This window comes from Danaus plexippus, chromosome 6, assembly GCF_018135715.1.
Source record: "Danaus plexippus chromosome 6, MEX_DaPlex, whole genome shotgun sequence".
Classification (NCBI taxonomy): Eukaryota; Metazoa; Arthropoda; class Insecta; order Lepidoptera; family Nymphalidae; genus Danaus; species Danaus plexippus.
In genome coordinates this window covers 6,338,258-6,361,760 of record NC_083540.1, presented here as the reverse complement: position 1 = coordinate 6,361,760, position 23,503 = coordinate 6,338,258, and the positions used below count along the sequence as shown (strand labels likewise).

Genomic DNA, 23,503 nt, shown 5'->3' with positions numbered 1-23,503 from the left:
TTATATCTAAGGGAATTTTATATTGAGATTATTTTTGATAAAATATTGATAAATACTCTATACATTGAATATAATGTTCGGCACTAATACTGTTATGTCTTTCTAAAATAAATTTTACCTTACCTAATAGTTCTGCTAAATATGTATATGTATATACATATAAGAGCATCAGGAGGGTGACTCATGGCGGTCTTGGCTGTTCATATCCATCATTGGCGTTGTAGCGATCAGAACTCAAAAATAAAAGCACACTTTTACTGTCCAATATCTTATTACTCGATTTCGTTACAACTGTATTTGAAATCACACTTAAGTAATAAGTTGAAAATGGGTTACGAGCCAATAGGTTAGACTTGTGCACTTAGTTTGACGGCTGTTAGTTATCTGACCGACGTCCTCACTCTCAGTGACACTAACTATCCTTTTCGGGACTACCCGCTCATAATTTTTGTGAAACAAATTGACTGAATTACTTATTACGCTGAAATATCACAGACATTGCTGATAAAACTGAAACAATGTTATTATAATTAAAAATAAATTGTAAGGCAATAATTACACACTTTGTTATTAAACTAATTCAAAATCGGCGTGCCGTCCTATATATATAGAAAACCACTTTTTTATGTATGTTGCGAATAATTTAATGAAGTGTTTTAAAATAAATCGTTGATTATTAAATAAAAATTATCTTTTAAATAATAGCCTTTGAACATTTTTTTATGTTGATGAGGTATCCGAAAAGACTATCAAATTTTAGTTTTTTTTTTAAGAGAGTTTCCTCCAAATGTGCTGACAGTAAGGTCCCCTTCTATAAAGACGAGACTGAAAGTTCTAGTAATTTATTTAAATTCATAATTTAATGGAATTTTATTTATTTAATATCGTCATATATCAAGTCTTGAACTATAATTCTACTGTTACTTCAAAAATATATACAATTTTATATATACATTCAAAGAGAATGAAATGTAGGTATTTCCGAAAAGAATAAAATGATCAACAAATAACTTTTGTTTTTAGTGTCTTAAATTTTGTCAATGAATTTATGTCGCAAAGGTCTCACTGAATATACCCTTGTATTTATATGTTCTCTCATAGAAATTACTAACTTTTTTAGAAACATCTATTTCTATATTTAGCTGACTTATATGGAAAGATAACATGATGTTTTGCGTTTGATCATTTTCTTAAAACTTTCGAGTTTCTAGTAAACCTTGACCAATTATTATTATATTGAAGAAAAAATCAAACTAATCATTATAATTTTAGACGACCAAAAATTTTTATAACTGTTCGAGATAAAAAATAAAAGTTGAAAGAATTGAGCTATGTGAATAAACCCTACAACAGATTACAGTCTCAATGTCTATAGCTAAACGAAAAATATACAACCCTGTTACTCAAGTTAGGCAACAGAGGATGATTTTTAAAATTTATGTAGGTTATAAGTTCGAATCCTCATTCTGTGTATGAATTTTACGTTCGGCATTTTCTGATTTAAATTGACAACGTTCGATTGTGTGATATAGAAGATAGCAAAAGTCGTAGAATCAGTTTTTTTCCCATGTAATGAGCGATCATCACGCTGAGTATGAAAGAAAAGTTGTTTTCTATACTAATTAAGCACGGAAGTAAGTTAATGATACCTAAACTCTATGAGAGTTCTCTAGATACATCAATAGAGGAAATTCAGTTTGCAAACAGTATAGTTTAAGTTCATTTTTAAAGCCTTAAAGACTTAATGTGTCCTAATTTTCTTTTAAATCGAAAATATTTTTTGTGAGGTTTTATGGCTAGGGTAATTCGTATAATTCTACTTCATTTCACCGCTCTTGGGTTATGTATTTTTCCACTTGTACGAATAAATCACACGAAAAAAGCACACTTCTTCGTTTAGCCTACTAGGCATAAAGTTTTTTTGGATTTTTGTAGAATAAGAAATATTTAATAATTTTTACGCTACTGAAACGTTGTTGAAATTAACTTTGAAATAAACGAGGGTATTTGTCACGGAACATTTAATATTTTCGATAGCACATGCTGAATAAAATTATGTCAAAGTCATTTACCTCCATCAGTAAATAAAAAAAAAGTTAAGAAGTTAGCGCTTACAGGTATATGCTATAAATAATAGTATATTTTAAAAATTGTGACAAAAAGAACATTGGTAATGATTGAAAATCTTGTTATTAAGGAAAATAAAGAAGTGCTATAATAATTAAAAGCAATAGACAATTTCGTTACTTTGTGTAAAATATCTGTTATGCAACGATGCCCTATAAATATATATATTTAGCACCAAAATTTGGAATTTTATTTAAAAAAAAAGCAAAACGAGATAACCTGCAGTGTTTTTACCCACATGATAGATACGAAAACAAAATGCTCACGGGTACCTAGTTTCGATCCGTCTCCAATAAGCGCCGTCAAGCAAATGGACGGTCAGCTTTTTTTTTTGTTTCGAATTGTCTGTAGCTGTTAGCCCTATTGATTTTTATAGCCTCACCGGGAGGGGTGGGTGGCCCGACGGGACCAAGATATTTAATTCGGGCCCGAAGGGCCCGACGTGGGATACGCCCGTCCCAAGGGTGCGTCTAAGGGCCGGGCTTCGGCTTAGGACCGCGTTAAAGGGGAGGATGGCATCGGGTGATGGGACTGCATGACGACCCCCGACGGCAGAGCACCGGAGCGAAGTGTATGAAGCGGGACCTCGTCTTCGTCGGCGAAGGCGGTGTGTGTTGGTGTGGTAATTTTGGGTTGTTAGGGTATTTATGTCTGTATTGACGGTTGTTATTCTGTCATCAGGATCTAATAGGGCGTCTTTAGGACGCCTCTTGCCTATGGGGGAGTTTGGATACGGGGAATAGTTGCATTAACATAACGGATTGGGATGTAGGGTCGCGGTTACAAAAAATCTCTTTGAGATCGTCTTGAAATGAGTTGCTATCGAAGGAAGTCGGAGGTCCCTATGGAGATGAGAGTTCCTGATGTAACAGGGTGCGCCTGTGGCTATGCGCATGAATTTATTTTGCAGCACTTGCAGATTGCTGAAGGACGAGCGTGGTCGAAGCAAGCGCTTGCGTACGACATGACGGAAAGTATGCAGGTCTTGTAAAGTGTGACTTTATTTCTAAGGGTCATTTTACTTTTGCTGCAGATCAGGGGGTATAGGAGACGAGACCAGGGTGACCCCTAGATATTTGTCTCAATTTTGCCAAGGAATGGGGCTGTCATACTATGAAATTCTTTGGGACAGGATGCCTACTCGGTTGCTTCTGCTAAAAATGACTACAGTGCTTTTGCCAGGGTTTATCTCGATTCTTCATCGGCGAAACCATTTCCCTAAGGTGTTGGCCGCTCTCTGGAGCCGAGAAATGATATAATGCAGAAACCTGAATGAAGTATAAACTGCGTTGTCGTCTGCGAAGAGGGCAAGGTGTGTCGATCCTTTTGGAACCGGGATATCGCTCGTATATAACGAGTAAAGAAATGGGGAGAGGATGGAGCTCTGAGGGACTCCTGCTCTTATTGAGCGGGGAGAGGAGAGGGTGCCCTCCACTTGATTGTGGAAAGAGCGATTCAACAAGAAGGGTTGAATGATGTGACCGAGCCTGTCTGGCAGTTTCAATTTGAACAATTTGTATATCAAGCCTTGTGCCAGACTTTGTCGAATGCTTTCGCAACATCGAAGAAGATTGCACCCGTCTTATGGGGGCGTCTACTTAGAAGATTCTTGGTGATGTGCTCCATGAGGCGGTGCACCGGTTGGACGCTGGAGTGCTTGGCTCCGAAGCCGAACTGTATACTGGGGAGAAGTTTTCATTTCTGCACTTCCTGCTTTAACCGGTTCAAGACGATCCTTTCGTATATATTGCCGAGAGTGTTGAATAGACTAATCGGCCGGTAGTTGCTCGGTAGATTTTTAGGTTAACCTGGTTTTGGAATAGTTATTACTATGGCCTCCTTCCATTGATCGGGGATCGCGCATCCGTTCAGGAGTGCGTTAAAGATGAGGATAAAGAGGATTATTGTTCGCACCGGAAGGATTTTTAGGGCCTTGTTCGTGTTGCGATCAGGCTCCGAAGCTTTTTTGCCGTTAAATACGCGGAATATGTCGGTCACTTCCGGACGTGACGTTTCTTTTATCGCGGCGTCTACGAGTGGTTGCGCTAGTCTTAAAGCTACGTACTCATCGACTTTATCTACGTGACCTGGGTCACACGGTTGTAGGCTTGGAGAGCATTGTCTCTCTAGACTGTTTGCTAGACATTCGTGACATCTGCTACACATTCATGTCATCGAAAGCGGGTGGTCGGTTTGGTCTAACTAAAAGACATTACCAAGACAGTGTCGCTCTTCATCACTCTATGCAGCGTCCAGAATGCCTGATGCGTTGGAGAGAGTGACGAGAGTTTCTTGTCCCAGCCGTCCTCTCGAAAGGAAGCGAGTGCATCTCTCACTTGCCTTTGGAGACTACGTAGCGTTCTGCGGTTATCGTCTGTCGATGCTGGATCATAGCCTTTAGTGGCGGCATTTTTTCTCCTTATTAGTTGCCTAATATCGGGAGGCAGTTCACGACTATCCCTCTGGGACGCCGGGATCTGCCTCGTCGAGTTGTCTAGCGCTTGGTTGATATGATAGATGACTTGTGTCATGACGGTCTTTGAATCTACTGCTGAGTCTATGTGGTCAGGGATTTGAGATAGATGCAAAGAGTCTGGTTATAGGTGCTGTTTCAACAGCTTCCAATCGATAATATTTTTAGTTTGGATTGCCGCGGTTTGGGAGAGTCCGGGCTGGATAAGTACTGGTCTGTTGTTTGAATCTAGCTTTATCATTGGATCTAGATCACGTTCTCTAGCGTTAGGTCGTCGGGAGTTCCAGCGGGGCTGATTGCAGTTAAGGTCAGAATGACCGAGTTTCCTAACGAGAGGAGTGACTGCAGGTCGCTTTCCTCTAATATTTTTGATAAGGATAGGTAAACTGATGCTAGTATGATGGGCTGATGGCCTGTCATACTCACTTGACAGATTGACGCTTCTATGTTTTGTAGTTGGAGAGAATCGAGGGGGAATGCAGTGAAGAGCCCTTCTGTAGTAAATAACTGTACCCCTCCGGCAGAGAGGCGGTCGCTTCTAATGATGTTGTAATTCCCAATCCGAGGGTTTCGTTTACATGGATGGTCAGCTCTTAACGACATCCTTATATAGCTTTGGAGGCTGTGATCGAGGACTTGTTGCAGAGATTCAAACCCAAGTAACTGTAGTGATGAGAATGGTTTACTTGAAAAATGTTTGCCTTTATGTACACAAGTAAAATCATACATATTACACTGTGATTGAATACACTGTGAATACACTGTGATTGGCTGATTGATGTGAATCTCGCTGGTTACTAACTAACTGGTTACTGGTTAATATAAATATCGTTGCTCGCGGGAGCTAGAGGATGGCGGAAGTGGTCAATTATATTCCTAACAAATTTCACAAGCGTTTTAGGAGACGCCCCAAACATATTCTCATCGATCCGGACGATTCCATTATAACTAGAAATAACATCACCGCGTCTTCAGATATTAATAGCAGTAGTAGGGCTAGGAACGTCACACTACACACCGATACACACACTCACCGCATTTGCTGGCGAGAGTGAGGTCCCCGCTTACGCACGTCCCTCGCAAGAGGGCGTCGGAGGCCGCTGCTGGCAAGCCCTCCTTCATCCACGACGTCCTAAATTCGTGGTCTTAGCCTCACTTTTAGCAGGCGCTCTTACAACGTACCTGAGGTAACAGGTACGTACCTAAGTGGCCCTTCCGACCCCTTTGTATCTTCCGGTGACACTGTTAAAGCCGCTGAGCTAACAGTAATACTCCATACAAAACAAAAGGGGCACTAGTATATATATCACTGCTCGCGGGCGCGAGTGTTCCCTTCCCGGTGACACTAGTCAAGCCATTAGGGCTAACAGCTATAGTCAAGTCGAAACTAAAAGATAAAAGCGCTAGCGTTCAGTTTGCTGTGATTTGTCGTGAGTGTTCGACATTGGTTGCTGCTGGTTGAGTGGACTGAGGTGAGTATTGGACGAAGTTATTAAGGACATTTTTTTTTAATGAAACTAATATATTTCGGATATACTACACGGATTTTTATTTTTTTAAATTCACATAATCCCGACGATTCGGTTATTTTTCAGCAACCGTGATCACGGGCAGACGAGATGTGAATGTCTGACAGTCGGTCCTTGCTATTTATCATCTACCGCCATCGATTTCTTAATTTTCTGGCGTACCGCTCTGGATGCCGGCAGAATGAGCTTACCGTGTCGCGAGGACCTACGGTGTGGTCACGGACATGGGATTTTATATTTTTAAGGAGGTGTTGGATAGATTCCAGCCATCTTCTCTATTGAAATTCGGATGTTATTTAATTTCAATAGCCTCGCGGATTGACCTCGGTATGTACCTGTCTTCACGAGCGAGGATTTGTGGTTTATCAAACCGAATGTAGGTGGCCTGGTTTGTCCATTGTGTGTTCACACACTGCTGACTTCGACGCGCGCCTATTTTTGATGTCTGAGATGTGTTCCTTCACCCTTGTACCGATGCTCCTCTTCGTTTGTCTAATGTATGATAAGCCACAATCACAATCGAGTTTGTATACACCCGCTTGTCCCAAAGTATTGTCCGGGTTCCTAATGACAAGTATATCAAGGAAAGCTAAAGAATTATTTGCCTCTAAACTTTTACTTTAGGACATACTGTTTATAGGAAACCCACACATACGGATAGGTATCTCAATGGAAACACACACCACCACACTATCCTGTTAGCTACCGTTGGCAAATCTTTGTTACAGAGAGCCCAACACCTTTGTGATGCTTACCATCTAGAGGCTGAGCTGCAACATGTAAAACATGCTCTTACCACCAACAACCTGCCCGTGCCTCGCCAGCATCGCAATAACCACTTGAAGCCACCCACAGTTGAGCGGCAACCTGCGATATTACCATATATGAAAGGAGTTACTGACAGAATAGGCAACACCTTGAAGAAGGTTTCGATTAAGACTATTTACAAACCACAAAAGAAAGTGAGCCAATTCTTAAGACCTATCAATTGTACCGCGGTGAATACAAGCTCGATTGTGACTGAGGCTTATTGGACAAACAAAGAAGAGCGTCGGTGCAAGGGTAAAGTAACACATCTCATATATCAAAAATAGGCGCGCGACGAATTCAGCAGTGTGCGAACACATGATGGACAAACCAGGCCACTATATTCGGTTTGATAAACCACAAATCCTCGCTCGTGAAGACAGGTACATACCGAGGTTAATCCGCGAGGCTATTGAAATTAAAAAACATCCCAATTTGAAAATAGAAGATGGCTGGCATCTGTCCAATACCTGGGACCCCCTCCTTAAAAATATAAAATTTTATATCTGTGACCACACCGCAGGACCGCATGACACCGTAAGCGCATTCTGTCGGCATCCACAGCGGTACGGCATAACATTAAGAAATCGATGGCGGTAGATGATAAATAGCAAGGACCGACTGACAGACATTCACATCTCGTCCGCCCGTGATCACGGTTGCTAAAAAGTAACCGAAACGTCGGGATTATGTAGTTTTTAAATAATAAAAATCCGCGTAGTATATTCGAAATATATAAGTTTCATTTAAATGAATAAAACTCGCGAAAGTCTTAGATCTCATTATGAAGGATATGGTGAAAAGTCTTTTTCGGAGCTGAGTTATGCATGTGCCATAATTGTTACATTATCCTGTGGATACACCGCTTTTTTCAAAGCGTTTTAATGTTTCGACTGCCAAATGTCTTTGCCTTCTTTTGAGAACTTTTGAATTCCTGTTTCAATCAGATTCATGTTTCAATCGACTACTTATGCGATGTTCTTATCAGAACATTGATTTCCTGTTTCAATATATAATGAAGTGCTGCATAGTCTTACTCGGTACCGTTTTTTTAATAAGAGGTAGTAATGTTAATAATATATAAATATCTTCCTAAATAAGCTATTTGTCGGTATTTTGCCAGAAATCTCTTGATCGAGATGTACGCCAAAATGGCCTCATTGTTGGCTTATTTGCGCAAAAGAGATCTAGTACAAGGAAGCCATAGAACAAGAGTTGGTTTTAGATGCCTAAAAAATAAAATGATATCAATACAACCACAATCGCTATTCTTATAACAGAAATGTAAATATCTGGAGTTGTTTTGAATAAACTGGCTCTAAGTTTTAATATATTCAATTACTGCAAATTTTGATGATAATGATTTATTTCCACAAGATTTTATTTAAATATCACTATACAACTTTTGAACAGGGTATTGAAGGTATTTGCAGTATACCTGAAGTGAAGTGATAGTATGAATTTTGTTGGTGGCTAACATTAAAGGAGCTTTGAAGTATCGCTTGCCAATACCCGACTCTAGCTAAACATACGAATATCGTAAAATCTGTCCAAACACTTTGTCCTGTGAGTGTAATAAATACATTTGTCTTGTCCACCTTTCTTCTTGGTAGTAACACGATAAAATTTTATAATCCACTTGATGGACTACGTAACTTCAAAGAATATGAAGAAATTAAAGGCCGCCTCATCTAAACATTGATTCACATATTCAACGGATATGTTTGAAGTTCAATTCTTATACCCAAATGGGACAGAGTGTTGTTTATTACCTTCTGGGAAGGTTACACGATGCCCGGCTAGAGCAAAGCAGAGCCAAGAAGATATGTGAAATAATTATTAAAGAAATTCAGTGTCTCTTTTTTTTTTGGCTAGACCTACATATTTCAACTGTCGATGTTTAGGCGTTTTACTTTCCCATAAAGAAAACCAAAATCAAATTTCAATGTCTGTGATTGGCTTTCTTTATTTAGAAAAAAAAATAGACGGAGATATACTTTATTTCTAAAGAAAAAGCAGCTACTACCTTATCTCACTACTTCAGGATTATATATTTTGATACAAAAAAATGTAAGCTCTTAAAACATAGAGAAAAGGAATATTTTTTATGGAATTCCCTTTTGTCAATATTTATTTAACTCTCCTCGTCACCTCGTCTGCCCGTGATCACGGTTGCTGCAAAGTAACCGAAACGTCGGGATTATGTAGTTTTTAAATAATAAAAATCCGCGTAGTAAATCCGAATAATACTAGTTTTATTTATTTAACTCTCGCTTTATTTTCTATCTACATAGATACCAATGTAGTCATTAATGCTTCAATAGATATTATTGTTGTCTGTGTGGATCAGTTTCCAACTATCGCTATAATAAAAGGAAAACAAAGCCAAGCACGTAGTTAATTAAATAACTGAATACCGAAGTTAGTAATAACTTTATATCTTCATTACGGATGTTATTAAAGAGTTGTCTAAAACTATAATTCAATATTGCTATCTATCATGTAGTTATTGTTTTTTAATAAGTAAAAATATGATTATATAAATAATATAAAGAAAATACAACAGAAGGAAACTTTCTATGTCCTCAATAACATAGCCCAACTTATTGTTTCAAATAATAATTTAATATTAATAACAATAATAATAAAATTAACGTTAAACTTGTCTCATTACCTTAAATGAATATAATATGTACCTAATCTTTGGCGGCGAAGCTGTTTTTGTTAAGTGTGTATAGGAAATTAAATATATAATTTTAAATTTCATATAAGTAACTTTGTTGTGAAATGTCATTCAAATAATTTCTATACAACTTTTATAAACTTTATGTGAATAAACTCAAATTGCAAAATCGTTTATAATTATATATAGTCGTGGTAGCCTAGAGGTTAAAAGGCCCGCCTCTTATACGTGTGGGAGCAGTTTCGAAACCTGGGAAGTACCAATGTGATCTTTTCCGAGTTTTATGTACTTTCCGAGAGTATTTAGAGACTTCAGGCTGGAACAGGCTACAGCAAGCCTTGGGGTCTAAATAGCCCTAAAAAAGTGCTGGTGCAGAAGACAAGGGGAAACCACTGCAACTATCTTCCCATGAGAGTCATCATGTATACGGATCACTGATACGTGATGACCACGACGAGTCTGCAAAGACTCTTGCGACGATGATGATAATGATTATCATTAGATACTGAATCTTATCCTTATACATAAAACAACAAAAAATTACTAGTGTGACATCTTAGAAAAAAATTTCAACTGTCAGAAAATATTTCGAAAATTTTAACATTTAAGTTTCCATTCGAAAGTTACAATACTACTTCAGCATAAGATGGTGTTACATTTTTTCCAGTTTTAACATAATTATTAAAAACATTCCTTACTGTTTTAAATTGTCAAGATCTCTAAAAAAAAATATTTATTACAATATGTACAGTATGGCGATGTTCTTACAACACTTAATGTAGAATCGTTCAGTTATCATATGTAGCGGTAGATGGTAATATCTATACAGCTTGTAACATCATAGTTCTATATTAAAATTTCAATTGAACTTAATCAATTGAAAATAATATATAATATTCTTTTTTAATTATTGTGTAAATAAGCGACCTGATAGAACAGAATCGAAGAACTGACTCTTATCCCGTCTGCCCATGACCACGCTTACTGTAAAGCAACCGAAGCGTCGTGGTAATGTAGGTAAAGAATAATACAAAAAGCGTAGTATCCGCAAAACTTAGTTACATTTAAATGTGTGGATTCTTAAATCTTTAACATCATTACGTGAACTGAAGAACAAATGACGACGCTCTAGTCCGAGTAGTACCTACTAATAATTGTAAAGTCATAATAGTAAATTATTATTTTTACCTAGAATTCACAATAACATATTTGCAAATTCCAACGAAGTAATTTTTTGGCGAACTACATAATTTGTAGTTTTATAAGAAGAAGATAGTTTAATATAACAGTAAAAAAAACATTGTTCGAAACAAAACAAAACCCGATTCCATTTACAAATGTTCAATGTATGCAAAATGCACCTGAAAATCCAAGTGGAAACTTCCAAATATATTTTACGGACTATTCATAATATGTCAAAACCATACATGTATTTCAATACTAATATAATATTATACAACTATAACAATATCTTTATCAAATACTGCTGGTTTAACTTCAGTCGATACTGTAATTGAAATTCTTACAATTATTCTTAGAATTGAATCTAAGTGTCCACCTATTATATTAGTTACAATCTATATTTCTTATAACAAAAATAAAAGTAGTACTTATTTTATACATATCACATTATAAGAAGTAATTAATATTTTTTTTTCATTGAAACAAATAGTTAGCTCTAGGAGACCAGAGGGCAACAAAAGGTTTGTCTAATGTCTAAATAAATAACACTAAGAATAATGAGATCTAAGACTTCCGCGAGTTTTATTCATTTAAAGGAAACATATATATTTTCGGATATACTACGCGGATTTTATTATTTTAAAACTACATAATCGTGATCGCGGTTGCTGAAAAGTACTCGAAACGTCGGGATTATGTAGTTTTAAAATAATAAAATCCGCGTAGTATATCCGAAAATATATTAGTTTCATTTAAACACTGAGAATAGCTTAAGAAAGTCAATAACACTTTAAAATTCATGGCTCAAAATAATTTCAAATTCACACCTTCATTTTATAAAACGTATAATTTATCTTGGTCTTTTTATTTATAAAGATGTTCTAGGTTGACTTGAAAAACAAAAAAGTCTTCGGGAAAAATATTTGATATAATTTTTTAACAAACAAAGTCATCAAATCCTGACTAAATATAAAAATACGTAATATCATGAATATGCATTTGAATAAGCCTTTGGTTATACCCATAAGTGTCGGTATAACAAGTAAAGTTGAAAAAAATACTGAATTTGTATAGGTGAAAGATTAAATGGAAGGGAAACGTTCTGCGTTTAAAAACAATATAAGACCCTCTCTCTTTCTCTTCGTTATTGGCATTTCCCTATAGATGTCGCAAATGTATGAATACAATCATACTGAGCTATGTAAAGAGGGTTTTGTGAATGAACTAGAAGCTAAGAACTTTGATATCATAAATTGGAAAATGACACTCGCATTTTGTCATCTGTTATTCAAACAATCTTAACATGTTGGAATGGAAGAAACGAAAAATACTTGTAGTAAGTGGTGTTAAATATATTTGAATCCATTTTGTTTTAAGTTAATATGACAAGAGATTAGAATTACGAATTTTACACATTAACAATGTTTTATGAATAAAGAGATTAATAATGTATAATTATTTGTAAATATAAAAGAGGCTACTCTGCGATTTTGCTAAACGCAGAAATAACAAACGATTATTACTGTAGGAGAATATTTATTTTTTTTCCTAAATAAAATGAATTAAAATATCATTGTAAAGTAAATAACATTATTTATTATTTGCTTTTCACAAGAGCTGTTTACAGTCTGGATCAAAATGAAAGTTTTCAAGTAAATTGTATTTTCTGTAGGTGAATTTAATGTTTAAATAAAAAAATCTACGGCATAATGCCGAATTAAGTATAAATAAAGAAAATCGAGGTATAAAAAGGATGGCCACCTCGACCGGAAGCCATTCCTCCATCGTACGTCGTCGTTCCGGTGCGACGATATCCGGTGCAGTTCAATTTCCTGGCTCGTGGAAATTTTTATTATTATTTCTTATTCAACTATTATTTTCATGTCCTCTAATGTTGCTGTCTCCTATTGTTTAAATTGTATGTCCATGAACAAGACCACGTCCGCCTGGGAGCCGTTTGTTTTTTCTAAGAACACATCTGAAACAAAGGCCTTTAGTTTAATAAAATTATGAAATTGTATTAGCAAATAAGAAAAACATGAATAAGGTCACGAAAATTATTAAAAAAAAACTAATATTAGAAATAAATTTCAGTAGATATAGTAATTTATTTACTTTGCAGCTAATATTCGTTAGTTAGGATCTTTTATCTTGAAAGACCATAAAAGGTTAAACTCTAGACTTGTTGCTTTTGACATACTCTTTTATCAAATAAAATTCCACCTGTCAAAGCTTTTTAAAATATAGTCTGTGAGCGTTTCTTACTACGAATATTTTAATAAAATTAATTTAATTTAAACCAGAAGTTAGCAATTTTGGAGTTGATATTATCAATATTGAGAAAAATTTCTAATTTCCACACAGTAAAGGCTATCTTCTAAACAGAAAGTTCAATATTTTTTGGTAAGAATAGAATTGAATAGCTCCATGTATTTTAATGCATAGAAAATAAAAATCATATAAGCATTTAAAACGAGATTGAAATAAATTAATAGATGGCATATTTATTTTTGATGATGGAACTCAAATTAGGTCGCAGAAAAATATAAATGAAACCATAAACTAGCACAGTATATTTTAATAAACGGAGCGGTGCGATCAATAAGTTCTTGATAAATTTAGCAACTATGTTCTACCACTCTCTGTAAAGTATTTTATTCAATAAATATTTAAAGTTACATTTTAAGCAATTCTTTGCTATTATTAGCTATGACCAGTGACGTCTGTAGTGCAAATAATTGTAAATAATGCTGTAATTGTAAGAATGAGAGATTTTTTAGGTACCTTACTTCCACAGAGTTCGTAAAATTGTGATGGGAAATAAGCTCTTAATATTTCAGTTATAGTTTTAATATTCCCTGTGTTGGAAATGGAGTTCTTATAAAGGATAAAGTAAGTTGAGAAATAATTTAGGTAAACGGAAAATCTGTTGGAGGTAATGACGCCGATAACTCTTAGTATATCCTATTGAAAAGAATAAATGTTCCGTGAACGTTTTCCATAAAACTTTATACCTTCTATTTAAATAAAAATGTGTTTCTATATGTGTAAAAAGAAGTGTTTCTTTATTATTTATAAGTGAGTAAAATACACCAACACAAAGTTGTAAAGGATTTAAACTAATCGAATATAACGAAAATAACTTTACCAAATAATATTTTGTTTCTATAGTTATTGTAAGTTCGGGAGCTTTTAGTGTGTTAAGCAACAGATTATACCATACACGAGATCTATGTTATGCGGGTTCAAAGTTTGTTTCCCAGTTTGGACCTACCCTCGGAAATATTCAAGATAAACTTTAAATTAATATGATAACATCTACCAAGAACGAACGACTAGCCTATTATTAAAATCTAAATATATACAGTATAGATTGAGAAGCAAAATAGGTCACCACGTTGTAAAATAGTTAGACGATTAACAAATTACTTAATATATTAAATAAAATATTAATAATAATATTTTTTATACAAAATACAGTTAGTTAATTTTTCTCCATACGATATTGTAAAGAATACTAGAGAGTTAAGATTCGTTTTCCCCAGCATGAGGACCTGCATGAGTGTCAGCCACGTGTAAAAAGTGAGACGGCGCGTTAAAATCTCCTTTTGTACACGTTTTTGTTCTTTGTCTCGGGCAGAATTTCAATATGAAAACGCTGCTTTATTTGTCAAATGCTATTTTACTCTTTCAAAATTTTCATTACTAACATAATTAAATCTATGGGAATATATTTAAGAATTGCGATAAGTATCCGTAATTATTGTAATTTATAATGGTTTTTTATTAACGTTTTATTAACGTTTCGTTTCATTTTTAACCCCATATGCAAAACGTTGACGTCTGGCTGTGTGATTCTTGAATGTTTGAGTATTATAAGTGCTGTAGTGTTACAATATCATTTTGTTATTATATTTTAAGAAACTATTGTGAATATGTATGTACTTCTATTTATATGGAAATTTGATTTTAGTCATATACCTCATTGAATCTATATACTATAAACTCATATCTTAATTATAGGGTGAAAGCTAAAACAACAATATTAACAACTAAAATAAGATTTATATTGCTGTTCAAACTTAATAAAAAATAATTTTCTTTCAACGTAATAGAAATAAGTAAGTGTAAGTGTCTGCTGGAGTGACTATATCTATTATAACTAATTGCCGTTTGTAGCTGTGGAGAGGTGATTTGAAATTTGAAAAATATTTAACAACGAGATCGAAGACTTTCGCGAATATTGAGTTTATTAAATAAACACAATACACACACTTCCCCTCACAGTGTAAATGACCTATAATCCTGAATTTATAACTGTATTCAGCAACAAATTGTCTTCAAAGAGTTTTTAAACATAATTATGTCAATAGACACTTCGCCCTAAGCTGTTGTACTTTTACCATGCTTTCTTATCTCTATTTATGAGGTAAAATTAATTGTATATTAATAATAAAAAAGAGTACAATAATTTTGTTATATATTTTATTTAAATATATTAAATAGTATAAATAACTACAAGAAGAAATTGAAATCTCTCATTTTATATAGATTTAGTTAACGAATAAGAGAGAATTTGTTACAAAAGCAAGTCAAAGCAAGACTTCGTATCCAAAACAACAGTATGTAGGAAAGGTAGCTGACGGAAGGACGGGTGAAATGTAAACATAATACGTAACTCGAGTAAATGCGAAGTATTTGAATTGAAATGCGTTTCACATAATATTGAAAATTTTTTATTAATATATAGCAGCACATACATAATATGTAATATGTAAGAACACTTTGTAAAGAAAGAATGTTTGATTTTCCTATAAACTAAGACATTCATTATATTATTCTACATTTATCTTGACGTTTCATTTACTTTACAACCGTAATCACGACCAGTTGAGATTAATGTCTGACTGACACTTTTTAGTAGTATATACGAAAAACATAATTACAAACAAATATATTTTTTTTTTACCAAAAAAAGAATGTAATAAATTTGTATTTCTGAACAAATAATATACTAATAAGGAACAGTTTGACACATTTTTATGACTTTGAAAAAAAAAATTGCAATGAAACTCACTTGCCAAAAGAGAAAAAACGTCAGGCCACTTTTAAAATGATGACAACTTTTTAATTTTGTATGTGAAAATATAACGTGACGTATTTTAATTTTACGATATTTTTTATTGCTCAGCAAAATGCCGTGGGGATGGGAATGTAGAGCGAAATTGTTAAAACAGTTACCGTCAAAGCCCACTGAGCGTAAGGGAAAAGTGTCTCTTGAATTTGAAAATCCAGCACCAAACTGCTATGATACTCCGGAATTATATTGTAAGACTTTATATTTATTTTTCCGATCATAAGGTATTAAGAAATTGATAATGAATGCTTCAATGTGTGTGCTATGTCGTTCGTTTTGAATTAAGAAGCAATGAGACCAGAGGTTTATGAAAGTAAGGTGCTTCCTATTATGAATTATAATAAAGTTTATTAGAAAAATTATTAATATCATTACAGCAACTGTAATATTTACTTCCAAAAATGCATTTAAAAAATTTATTGTATATTATAAATGATAATTGTTTATTCGAAAACTAATATATTTATATTTCACACCAAATAATGATGCAGATTAAATAACTTGACCTAAATAGATCATTTCAGAAAAACGTTTTTATACCTTAAGGAAACATCAATTGAATAGGAAAATTACATGAAAAAGATAATTAAACTTCTTTGGCCTTGTTGGCGTTTTTTAAGTAGGAATTTTTAAGAATTCATGTCACATTTCATTAGCATTTTAGAAATTCAGAAAAACTAATTTGAAACAAATAATCCTATAATTTATCTGGAACCCCAGAAGCCGAAGGGTGTTATTTATTTCACGTCGATGTCTTTGTGTGAGTGTTTGTGTATGTAAATATTTGTGGGATCGTAGCTCTCAAATTGATCGACCAATTTCAATGAGTTTTTTTTTCATTAGGAAGCCAGTTTGCTTGCCGTGGTTTTTAGCTATGTTTTGCTTAATATCAGTCCAGTGGTGAAAAAGTATCAGCACTTTTCAAAAATTATGTAAGGCATTTTGGTCTATAATTACATGATTAAGTGGCGACACAAGATTGCTCACAAATTTGAATTTGAAACTGCATCATATATGGCTAAAAAGGATTATAATTTCCTAACAACATAAAATTACTTCAACATCTTGACTCTATATTAACGTGACGTTTTTATGGTGACATTAACTAAATATAATGAACAATTTATTTTATTTGAACTGTAACAAAAGCTATAATATTTGTTATATGCATTTTACAACTAATTGCACTTTAAAAGATTTTTTCACTGTATCATAATAAAAAATAAATATAAAGAACTGAATACATATAAGTTTCACGATTCAAAAAGGCCTAGAGTTTGTAAATGCGAACAAAAGAAAAGTATTATAATAAAAAAAACGTGACTTATTTTTAACTACATTTTTATGTCATCTTATTAAGGTGGGAATGGATATTCGCATATAAAACGTTTGCCTGCTTTCACATTCGGACATAACATTCCTACAAAATATGGTAATTCGGCAATATCGCCGTCTGCGCCAATGCTAGATATCTGCGGGAAAGGACATAAAGGTTAAGACATTATTTTCGGAACATAACTAGAGTTTTTAAACTGTTTATATATTTGAATATGAAAATTTAATTTTAATCTTATAATATTATAGGGTTATACAAAATAAAACATGGTATTATGTCTCCTGCGTTGGAATTACCCACAGAGAAAGTCAAGATGCCTGGACCGTGCAACTATGCTCCTAATATTAGTATACGATATAAAAAAGCACCCATTTTTTCAATGAGACCAGCAGCAAGACCTCCATATCAGCCATGGGATCAGTGGACTCCATCACCTAATATGTATTTACCACATATACCAGGCAAAAAGTAAATACCGAACATAGTATAATATTTTTTTTAATCAGACCTAATTTTGATTCAGATCGTGTTTTTTACCTCTAGACGTTATCCAGCATATTCTTTTGGTAATGTAGCCAAAGCTGAAAGTACTCAAAAAATTCCTGATCCAGGAGCTCATGATCCCAATTTTAATTATGTCAAACGAAGTCAACCAGCGTTTTCATTTGGTGCTCCTTATAGAAGTTTAAAACCCATGAAGAAACCAGCTCCGAATGCACATTGCGAAAAGAAGGTATCAGAGATAAAAAAAATATTAAAGTTAGCAATCAGTTTACAGGTAGTAAGATATATAGCAATAAGAAAGAAATATATTTTTTTAATTTATAAGGTAAAAATATACTACTAAGTAATATTTTTTTCTCAGTTTATGTACAACAAGCGGACTATTCCTGCTCCAACCTTTGGAATTCGTCATAGTCCATATCTTGGCGTTGATGCAGAATATTTGAAGCCTGAGAACTTGAAAATTGTAATTAGTGGCGAAGATTAATAGTTATATAACATTTAAAATATATATTATATTATATTTTTTTCTATGAATTACTTTTAGAGAAACAAAGTTATATTAATGGTAAATAATGTTTTATTTGAGGAGACAATAAGAGAAATATTATTAATAAAGAAAAACATTATAAATTTGCTTTTTAAAGATAAACTTAAAAAAATTAAAATTAATGTTACAAGTTTTTGATAAAATGAATAACATATTTTGGAAGCGTCCTCAATAGTAAAATAAATAGCAACGAAAGACAATTTGTCATTCAAAGTTAATAACTTTTCACCTTGAAAATGGGACGACGCCACCACACTTTTTCGTATATTTTTACATCAAAGCTTATTTATTTTATGATTAAAATATAAGTCGGTATTCTTAATAAAGATATATATGTAGATTTCCCTAATTTCTGTATTCTATATCGACTTACGTGTCGTGGATATGTTATATATAATTAAATGGTGGGCTTAGACAGGATTGTAAGAAACATGTGATATTACAAAATTTGTATTTACTGTTTTTGGCCACCATCGTCAAGAAATTAGCAAGAAAGACAAGTAAAGGATCCGTGTGTTGTTGGCCTTATAACTATTAAAAATGGAAGGAAAATTTATGACAACGAGAATGGATAGAACGGTATGTAGGAATAAAGAGAAATGTTTGGAGTCGATTCCTATAAACTATAAAACACGAAGAAGAATTTTATAAAGAAAAATAATAAATGGTTCCTCTGTGGTCATAGAAAGGCTAAATATATAGAATTGTTCAGTCATTGACACGAATAATTAATATGGCACGATTGCTTAGCTTCAAAAAGCGACTAAAACCCGATATTCCCAATGTTCCCAATTCAAATCCTTTTTGATATGTCAATTATACATTAATTGAAATGTTTGGACAAATTTTATAATAACATGGTTAAAGTCATGCGATTAGGTGAAAACATTAATTATTTTTTATTATCAATTTAAACGTTCTAAAAATCATATATACGAAATTTTTTTACCTTTCCAAACCTAATCTAATATAAAAACTGAAAATTTTCCTAACTCTCAGGCACCGTGTCTTATAGAATGACTGTGTTCATACTTCCATAAGTCTGTTCTGGCCTTATTGTATTGACTTTTTATTAGTAAGCGTACTTTGCTGAAGCGATCATTCTTTCTTATCCAATAAACACTACCAACTGCAATAATATTTCTATTTATTTATGTTATATATATATATATATATATATAGACGACAGAAAGGCTCATAATTATTTAAAATACTTTTAGTATCCTAAATTATTTAAATTTCATTATCACATCCAAAATATACAACTCCCTTACATTGCTGATGCCATTACAGTTAGTGATGATATCTCTAAAGAGAGTTCAACTAGAAACACGTCGCGTTTTTTTTTATCTTTCATTTGCATATTATTTCAGATACGATTATTGGGAAAATTATTGTATAGGATGGTTTATTACAAAATTAAAATTTAAGTCAAAAAGTGCTGCTATGCTCAAGACTTCTAGCTATTTTCAATTTTGTCGTGGCCGCTATCAAATAAGAGCAATCACTATCCTCGTAGATCAGGGCTATAGTAGTAAGCGATTAGCAATAAAGTGAGGAAAAATGTTGAGGAAATACTAAATGACGCTTTAAAGTAATTTTAAATAAATTGATGTATTTTGTATTCAATTTATTTAGGGAACGCGATTTTTAATTATCAAGGCAAATAAGGAATTTCAATGGACTGGATTTTATAAATATAAAGTAATGAAATTAAACTAATTGCTTGTTAAGTAGAGCGAGTCGTGGGTCGCCGAGAAAATTACATTAAATTAGAACACCGTTGGCGCTTTTAAATCTGATTGTAGTATCTTTTAACTGAAAACAAGGACAATAATTCTCTTATACTGTATTCATTTTTTATTAAAAAAGGCCTTATAAGTTTTAATTTAAGGTACCTTGTCAATTACATACTACAGTAAATAGTTGACATTATCTTAATGAAATACAATGAAAGAAAGTGCGTTGTTACATATCTAAGTAAAGAAAATAATATAAGTCATCATGTTCATTGAATAAGTATATATTAACGATATATAGGTTAACCAGCTTCAAATAAAGGAAGAAATACTATGTAGAATCAAATAAGAATATTAGTGTGACGGGACGAATGGAGTTAATTAATTATGATATTAACAACATTGGTGCTGCATATTAACAACAACTTACTGCAACATTTTCAACAAAAACATAAATAACAACTACACAAAACAAAACTTTTGTTGCCTGGCTTACTTTGAAAAGTCGAGCAATCTCATGTTTCAAAAGGAAAGCACCGTCTGTATTAAACATGATACGTACATTTACAATGCTGCTTTAAGCACATCTGTGCTATTTGAGGTTTGTGCATAATTTAAAACTTTAAACCTTTTGGTATTTTATGTTATTCTAAAATTGGAATATCATTCAATTGTCATGTTGCTTTATAAATACATATATGCATACGTACCAGTGTATCTATTATATAATAATTGTTAATTGCCCTCAAAAATGCAACGCTTTGAACTACTTATCCGAATGAGATTCTGATAGTAGATCCGGATTTTAGACAGTACATTTCATATGGATTTCAATACTCAACTACCATTTTTTGATCTTTAACAAAAAAAAAAGTGTAACGAAAATTTTGTTTTTTTCTACTATTTGTGAATTGTTCTAGATGTGATTACAAAATTATTAAGATATATATTAGGATAACATTTTTATAGTAAAGCAAAAACTAGTTTTACATACATGTAAAATTGCTTAAAACCATTGTTTAAAATAAAATATTTGTTTATAATCTTTTAAACAGAAAACGTCAAGGTGATGCATATTTAAAATTAGTCGGCCGAATTGAAGACCTCATTTTTTAAAATGGTTTTAAAACTGTTTTATTTTTAATGAAAATATATTTTATTTTCAAAAATGTTTAACATCTTTTGTTTTTACAAAAATTCATGCCCTGTATTCTATTCAGCCTGTATATTGTGACCCAAGTGTTATTGTGTTGGCCTGGACGCTAAGTATTAGAAGTATTACGTTTTTACGTGAAAAAAAAATTTAAAACATTTATTTACTAATTGAATGTTTTTTTTAATTTTTTATTTACCATTTGAACCATTAAGACGAATATTATATAATTTAATAATTATTTCGATAATTCCGTTGATTACTAGTGACGAACGTTTCCCGTATAAATATTTTTTGAAATGTAATTTATATTATTTATGTTTTGAAGATTTCGATTTCCGTTTTATGTCATCCACAAACGCATAGGAAAACGTTTTCAGGAAGGGGAAATTGGGAATCGCGAAATCTTGCGACCTTTGCGTTAAACAGAAAATATTTCATAAAGCAAATAATGAAATACGTTTATATAACTTCAAGTCAAGAAAAAAATTATTAAGTGCTTCTGTCATTTTTCTATACAATTTTTTTTTTACTCATGTTTTACTTTCCTCCTATCAACAATTTAAAATGAATAGTGTTACCAATGTTAACATTGGTAACACAGAAAAGCCCTCTCAAGGTACAACATTACATTAAAGTATTAATAAAATGAGAATATAATATAAGCTTCCAATATTCAAGTCAAAACCTCTAGGTTTTGTTAATGAATTAATTTTAATGGCAAATGTATTATGTTGTTAATAAAGTATGAAAGCATTCATAAATTACTTCTCCATACAAGGATACAAGAATGTTGTTTTGGAAACTATATTTCACTGTCCGCATTAGGCACCATTCCAAAATTTTAACAGGTTCGGTCATTTATACTTGTAACAGTTAACTACCTCTGCAACACCAGACCATAACATCGAATCGTGGGTAACTCTTAAACTTTTTTTAAAAATTTTACTTCCTTTTCAATTCTGTTTATTATTCAACAAGAACAACATACATTTTTAAGAATATATCTTTTATTTTAAATATAAATGACGAATCATTGATATAAAAAATTTATACTGATATTAAAAAAACCTATCACTGTTAACTTTTAAGCTTGTTCTAAATTTACCAGGTATAATTAAATATTCCTTACAATTTTTATATTACTAGCTGAATATGTATCATAGGCAAGTTTTATGTATTGTTTATAAGATTTAGTATCGATGACTTAGTATATGTGATTATTCCTATGCTAGGAGAGCGTCGGCATGCATGTTTAAATGTTTTCAGAATTGTCTTGGTTCCTATAGCAGGGTGAGGGTAAGGCGGAGTCAGCAACGTCACACGCCTTAATTATGCCTACATGGGTTTTGTCCCGGCATAGTGCCTGTTAATTTTGTTTCAAATTTATTTGTTGTAGTTTTTTTTTTAACTATAGTGTAGGATAGAAGTCAAGTTATTTTAAACTTTAATGAGACGAAACCTGTTAGCATTCAATGGATTCACCATGCGGGTGCCGGCTCCATCGCATTGCATTGAAAGGAGCTTCAACAGTGCCTGGGACTTGCAACCCAGGTGTAGGTTTAAGGGCCTCCTATCTAACGCGCATTAAACGCTCACATCCACTGTCTAAGCTCCTCTCTCTACCTAACTAAATTTGAAACGAATCTACTAGGGCTGCCTTCGACGCACGATCCAAGAATGAACTGATGTTAGCTCTTGACAGGCCTAAGTCTTTTAGCAGGATGTACAGAGATTGGGCTGTTGTACCTCTCGCTCCCTCTTCTACCACGTACAAATTTACAACGAACCTATTCTTAATGAGTTCTTTAGTGAGCTTGTAATACTTGTTGACCTTGATGGCATGGTCTTTGGGAATGTTGGTTTCCCAAGGAACCGTGAGCTCTATTATCATAACGCGCTTTAAAATATGCGAATATAAAAATATTTCCGGTCTAGATACCGTCGCATAAATATCCTCTGGGATTTTATATTGCTTCTCCTACGTATCCATCATTATAGTCCAATCTGAAGCCGCTTTAACGATAGAGTAAGGCTTGACGTTTGATTTTGTAACCCTAGTGCCTTCTATCACAAAACCTATTGATCGCTGGTTTGTGGTTATTTCTTTTTGCGCTCTGACTACCAAAAGACAAACCGCTTCACGTATGATTTCTAAAACCTTATAGAGACGACGCAAGTACTGACCGCTATCCAGGAGTACCCTACATCCCACCCGCAAGTGCTTAGCAGTTCCAACTGTCTTTCCGCAGATGTATCAAGTTTTTTCGGTATCTTTCCCCA

The 23,503-nt window shown here is 33.2% G+C and overlaps 1 protein-coding gene across 2 annotated transcripts; it reads left to right on the top strand.

The window, feature by feature from the left end:
* The first annotated feature begins 15,894 nt into the window (after positions 1 to 15,894).
* Positions 15,895 to 18,361, top strand: LOC116779073 (ciliary microtubule associated protein 1A-like). Of its 2 annotated transcripts, none has more exons than XM_032673232.2 (5): positions 15,895 to 16,129; positions 17,299 to 17,430; positions 17,523 to 17,742; positions 17,818 to 18,007; positions 18,140 to 18,361. In XM_032673232.2, exons 1-5 carry the CDS (start codon positions 15,997 to 15,999, stop codon positions 18,263 to 18,265), a joined length of 801 nt encoding a protein of 266 aa, XP_032529123.1. In that variant the 5' UTR covers positions 15,895 to 15,996; the 3' UTR covers positions 18,266 to 18,361. The 2 variants fall into 2 exon arrangements, with proteins under 2 accessions (XP_032529123.1, XP_032529122.2); XM_032673231.2 differs by having other exon boundaries at positions 17,818 to 18,052.
* Positions 18,362 to 23,503: the final 5,142 nt, after the last annotated feature.